Genomic DNA, 6841 nt, shown 5'->3' on the forward strand with positions numbered 1-6841 from the left:
CTCGGCGAAAAATATGTACCTCTACTACCCTTCCCCACAGCACATGCAAAGTCTCCACTACTTGCCGTAGCGCTATACAATAAAGGAAATATTTAGCATGTAAGACAACAAGGCTTGTACAAATAGCTTTTTTTTAAATAATTCCTAGTTCCAGCTGACTAAAGTGGAATCAAATGTAATACTTACTCTACAAAGTGGGGGTGGGAGCGATTGTCCCTCCTCACCCCACCCCCGTAATCGCCGCTACTGTTTGTCGACAAGCCAAATATGCAGTGAATGAAATCTAATAACTTATTAATTTATACACGTGTAGACATTCAACTCGATAAAAGAGTTGATTGTATGGAATAAAAACTAATACTGTTCGGCGAAATATGTGTGTATAAGACGTACGTCTGTTTGGAGCTTCTGTTGCATTCCGACCAGGTTGTCCAGCTTAAAATAATGTCGGTGTATTCACCGCTGCTGACCATATTAGCCATTGCCGATATGCAGACAGCAAATACAGTGCGGCTGTACCATACACCAGCCTAGAACTATGCGGTCGAAAACGATGTTTACTAATGCAAGGGGAGCATTAGACCGGTAGCGCTGAGTAATATGTTGCGAGCGACACTCCGTTTCTTACCTTTTTTATATTCTGACGTAACCTGCCCGCTGGCAGTAATTCCCCTGTGAAAATCAGTTGGTAGACATCCCGTTCAACATTTGTGCAAGCGGGACATTTATAAGTAGAAAGTACGGCGTACGAGAGCCACCTGTAACGAACCTCTCAGGTCCACGATTTGTTACTTTTTAAAGTAAAATACCTTTCTTTCGGAGAATGAACCATGTCATATTCGCAATGTTGACGCTTACAGTGCCATCTATCGACATGAGTTCGAGCTACGCCCAACTGACAGTTGTTGCATTGAATATCGGATGCTCTAATAGCGGGTTGATGCACGTATCAACGCTAATAGTGGTCAATTTGAAAGTTCCGTGTATGAAAGAGTTTATGCTGGTACGTTCTGTTCCTGTGTGTTTCCCATTATTAATGTACTGTGTACAGTTGTAAAAAATGAATTCGAACGTGGAAATAAAGCGTTTTCGTATCCATGTACATGTAACATATCTTCTTCTTCTACGTGAGAGGAATGTGTTCCGAAAGTTCAACCGTGCCTTATTGTTACAGCCTTTATGTTGTACATTGATATTTATTGGCTATCTGGCTGAGCAGCAATCATCTTGGCGGGCCAACGTTCTCGTAAGACCGTATGTACCAGGAGCGGGAATTAGGTCGTATTACCAGGGATTACGTGCCAGTTTAAAATATAAAATCAATGAACACGGGAAATGTCATAAACAATCAAATACACGCATTTAATATAATAATGTTATTAGCTTTACGTCCCACTAACTACTTTTATGGTTTTCGCAAATACCCGCATTAATGTAGTGTGGTTTTAAAAGTTATTATGTTCTGTAATCTTTTACTTTTTCTGATCACTTTCTCCAGATTTGTGTTTTAAATTACTGGTACTTCATTACTAACTCTTTTATATTATCTGATAAATAATTTGGTCATACTGCTAAATTATCATAAAACGTTGCTCAGTATTCAGTCGTAGGCAAAACTATCCTATTATTACGGTTTACTTTGAAAACAGCAGGTGACAGAATCGCAGGAAATAACGAATTAATGTGAAAGTCTGTTTAATTATGGAATTCTGTAGGCAATGACAATATAATATATAGATTAATTATGGGAAATTGTAGTAATTATATCCTTCATTAGAGACGATCCGATCTTGACGCTTTCTCAAATACCAAGTATACAATAAACAATAAAATTACCCCGTGATTCCTTCCATGTCATGACTACACCGTTATTATAAGGAAGCTAACAAACACACAAATAAGGATGCCATGCTAAGTTTGTTTAATCGTGGGTTTCTGGGTGAGGCAAGAGCCTGAGAGAAAAAAATTAATGACATACTTCACTGAATAGAACGTGTCGTTTCCATATGCAACTGTTTACTTTCACTTCAGAAGCTTTAGTGCTCTCCTGTTACTGAAAAATTCAGTCAATGGCGATCATTGTTGTCTCTTTAAGGGCCCAATATCGTAGTGAAAGACTGAAATTATCAACGGTTTCATGGATCTAATTTATTTATTTATTTATTTATTTATTTATTTATTTATTTATTTATTTATTTATTTATTTATTTATTTATTGTGTCAGAAGCAGGATAGGAATATAGACTTACACAAGATAGACAATACGAGTAATAACGGTCACAGGATTAAACTTCCATAGAATCGCCTTGATCCAACACTTCAATCAACAGAGGTATCGGTGCAAGAAAAGGAATGGCCACGTCAAACATGAAAGTGAAAAATTCTCTAGGCTTCGCAACCTTGCTACCGTTAGAAATCTGTAGGGAACAAAATTTGAGGGCTGACCCAGGGAGATGAGATAGGAAAGATGAAAATGAAAATCCTGGTAAAAATAGACGAAAGAAATGACAGGCTCAGTCAGCTAAGGGGGCCTGTGATTGCCAGCCAACGCTCCCGAAATGAGTGCCCCCTGAGGAATCACCCTTTTAGCCATTTCTAGCGGTAGGTAGGGGATGCTGTGGAGCTATTCTGTGCTCCAGCTTTCAAGGGGTTACCAGTTCTCCCATTGTAGATTGATTTGAGATTACTTTAGTGATAACCATTAAACTCCCATTGAAGTTACCCTCCTGAAATGGATGATGAGATCACTCGCCCACAGAACTCTTCTCCCATATGTTCAAACTATTGAGACGTCCATGGTGACCATAGGGCCTCAGCTGAGTTTGGTAATATGTGAACCTATTTGTGCTTTCACCGGACTAGTTGGCCGTCCGTTTAGGGGCACGCAGCTGTGAGCTTGCATCCGAGAGATAGTGGGTTCTAGCCCCTCTGTCGGCAGCCCTGAAGATGGTTTTCCTTGGTTTCCCATTTTCATACCGGGCAAATGCTGGGGTTGAACCTTAATTAAGGCCAAGGCCACTTCCTTCCCACTCCTAGGCCTTTCCTATACCATCGTCGCCATAAGACTTATCTGTGCCGGTGCGACGTAAAACAAATTCTAAAAAAAATTAGAAAAATTAATTTTGTGCTTTTGTGCTTCCCAGTCATACATCGCTTGATCAATCGCTTGTTCTATTCTATTCTATTATGATATTATGATCCCTAGTAGACCTAGTATTTGACTTCTGAGGGCTATGGAGTCTCATATTTTCCTTTTCTTTTATTGGCGTTCTATTTATTTATCCGATATTGTCATTCTTGAAGAAGATCGAAAATATAATTTCTTCACTCGCTGTTTTCCTTCGAGTAACAAACAGTACCACCATCATGGCGTTGCTTACTTAGTAAGCGGTCATTTCTCCCTCTAACTCGATCGTAGCTTTGGTCTGTGGCACCAGCACGTTAGGGAACTCCTGGTGAACAAAATACATCACTCTGACATCTTTTAAAATATGCAATAGTTGAAGGGACAATTATTATTATTATTATTATTATTATTATTATTATTATTATTATTATTATTATTATTATTATTATTATTATTATTATTATTATTTCCCTCTCGAACTATTGTTAGTATAGGTCACAGTGATTAAACTGGAAATCTAGCGAGCTCTATATTAATAACAGTCTATGAATAATTTAACACCATTGTAATGAACAAGAAGGTACCTACAACTAGTCTTTTTACTTCGAATCTATCGTTCCAGATAATTTTAAATAAATTCTTGGACTCTCGTGTGTTATGATGTTTTGAAATTGTTAAAGATTTAGATACAGAATTGTATCCCGCATGTATCATGAAAATTAATTGCAGTGTCTTCTTTTCTGTTTCAGCTTCCCGGAGACCGAACGACATGGAGGCAGAGATACCGGTTTGGGTGAACAATCGGCAGCGTTGGGTGACTGGCATCGGGCGAAAGACGACCTGTGATGACGTCATCAGTGTATTACTTCGTGACCTTCCTGGTACGCTAGACCCTCATGGGTTCGTAATCATGGAGCGGTGGCGTCGAGTGGAGCGACCACTTGACAGCCGCTCGAGAATCCTCAAAGTGTGGAATGCGTGGGGAGACGCTCAAGGCGAAGTACGCCTCACCTTGAGGCGGGTAGACGGTGAAGCTGACAGTGGACGAGGTAGTCCTACGAGTACTCTCAACAGAAGAAGAAGGCACCATCATAGGAACAGCAAACTACCGTGGCCATCACACCAAACCCTACATCCCAGAAGGCTAGCCCAGCTACATCACCAAACAGAACTCAACAAAAAGTTACCTGAAACCATAGAGAGGCTGATGAAACTTATACTAGCGCAAGGAGAAACTATCCAAAACCAACTTAGGAGGCTACAAGACCGAGAACATCAGATTGAACACCTGGAAGACGAAACTCACAGATCGCGTGTCGAGGCTCTGGGATCCAACTATCTCCTGGAGACATACTTAGGCAGCAATACACAGGTTGAAGGGGAAGAAGAAGACGAAAAGGGAAACGATAGTGGTGTTGTTACGGAAGTAGGTAGTGATCAGGCGTCTCCTGTGTCGTCTGCAACTGATAACAACGCTAGGTGTCAACCCTCAAACAGTAGACTTGAAAAGAATAAGGACGACGACGAAGAAAACTTTGCCGATGAATCTGATGTTGGAACTAAAGACCACTCGGTAATTGACGACGCTACTATGACAGACTTACGGGCACAAATAGAACTATGGGAGAAGCTAGTGAAGGTAAATAAGAGACTTGAAAGAGAAGAAGAATGTTTGGTTAGATTGCACATAAAATTCCGTCGTTACCGAAGTAAACAAAACAAAGAAGCGCTCAGAGTATTGCCTGAAGAAGAACTGGATCAAGAAGGCTGCCAGGTGAGAGACTCGCTCATGGAAGATTTGGAACGTACTCACCTGGAACTGGAACGAGGGGCCAAAGAGCTGGAACATACATCTTTAGCTCTCGCCGAAACAGAAGCACTCGTAGATGCCCGAAGACATTACTTGAGACGTCTCCAGGCAGAGCTGGAGGCGTCTGACAAAGAGACAGATAGATTACAACACCAGATTATTGTAATAACAACTCCAATCACTCAACAAGTTACGAACGATACCGGAGGAATTTCAAAAAGTAAACAGGATATCAATGTTAACGATACGGACTCAAATTCAGACACAGGTTTAAGTTCATTGCATAGTGGCAGTGAGGAGGGTGTGTACATTCTTGACACATTAGTATGAACAAGTTGACAGTTTGGCGATTAGTCTGCCGAAAGGAGGGCTTCCGATTCGAGTTAAGATTCGAACTGAATTGCCCTATTTTTAGTTACCCACTCTATACGAGCCTTGTTTATCCGGCGTAGCAGTGACAAACTGCCGTACAGAGCATATTTTGTGTTCAGATCGAGTATGAAATTTACCGAATGGTCACAATTGGAACTTTGGTTCCTCTTACCTTGTGGTGTTATGATAATAACAATTATAAATTTAAAAAGTGTTCATCTCATGTATTTTAAATACAATAATCAAATTACCAATCCTTATATTTAACTTCTTCAATAACTATACATTTTGTATATACGATATTCTAACTTACCGTTTCTATCTTTTGTCTTTGTAACATATAATAGAGATCATTCCAATATATTTTTGGCATATTTATGATTTTAAGATAAAAGAAAGACTAGGACTCCTTTCTTAAATATGTCATTGAGCTACATCGCATTGTATAAAGTGTTACAAAACTTATATTAATATTTAAGAAAACAAACAACGGAATAATAGCCTACCTCATCACTAAATTTAGTGAAGAGCCTTTTTAAATTATGTATACTGTGTAAGAGTAATTCAAATAGAAGTCATCACCGGAATACTTAACTTCCAGACACCAAAAATTGTTCGTTTACCTTGTTTAATTAGAGCAAAGAATTTGTCTTTTGCTTTATGCTAGTCATCAATTGAATATAAAGAGTTTATGATTATTAAAGTACTAGTAATTCTACATGATGTGTTTGATTTAAGTTTTTCCTAGTCCTACAAATCCTATTACCGATATACAGAATGATCACTGTAACTAAAGTATGTCTACCAGTTTGTCCAATAGCAGGCAATGCCTCAAAACACTAATACAACAGCCCTGATTAGAGGACGAGTGGTGCATCCTCGAGCAACTTCAGTGAGTGCTAAGTGAGTGTTCAACGGGCTAACAAAAGGAGCAGGCATGACATCGGACCAACAAATATGATACGAGAAGGTTCCTACGTTACATGATCACCATGGCAACATTGCAGTAAACAGACAGTTTAGTACACAGCTCAATTCAGACCAGTGTGGTTTCAGACCACAGAGGGGCTGTCAGGATCAGATTTTCAGTATGAGCCAGATAAATGAAAAATGCTACGAGAAGAATAGACAGATATGTTTATGATTCATAGATCTAGATAAGAAAAGATCTTCACCGTACTGAGGGACTATGGGAATAGAGGTAAATTATAAGCCCGCCCAGTGGCCATGATAGTTAACACTAGAACGGCCGAACTTTCCTCATACCTATAAAGGCCACAGGCGGTCATTTTGACCGCTGCCACTTACTGACATATATCTAGCATCCAGGATCTGGGAAACATGCGAATGTTCAATTATTAATTTTAAAACAACATAGTTAACAATTGGGATGTATTGTATACAGATCAATCCATTGTTAAGTATTAATAATTGTTCATATTCTCTCACTTCTAATAGGTAACAATGAAATATTTTGACGGACTTGCTATTGAATTCCTTTATGAAAAATGATAAAAATAACAGTCTCAATT

At 39.1% G+C, this 6841-nt stretch overlaps 1 protein-coding gene across 1 annotated transcript in view; it reads left to right on the plus strand.

The window, feature by feature from the left end:
* LOC136867252 (ras association domain-containing protein 10) overlaps positions 1-5989 on the plus strand; it is a 612553-nt gene extending 606564 nt beyond the window's left edge. The window contains exon 3 of the mRNA XM_067144392.2: positions 3877-5989. Coding sequence (XP_067000493.2) covers positions 3877-5267 — 1391 coding nt within the window. The 3' untranslated portion in view covers positions 5268-5989. The remainder of the gene's footprint in view (positions 1-3876) is intronic.
* Positions 5990-6841: the final 852 nt, after the last annotated feature.

The sequence above is a fragment of the Anabrus simplex genome, chromosome 3 (genome assembly GCF_040414725.1).
Source record: "Anabrus simplex isolate iqAnaSimp1 chromosome 3, ASM4041472v1, whole genome shotgun sequence".
Taxonomy (NCBI): Eukaryota; Metazoa; Arthropoda; class Insecta; order Orthoptera; family Tettigoniidae; genus Anabrus; species Anabrus simplex.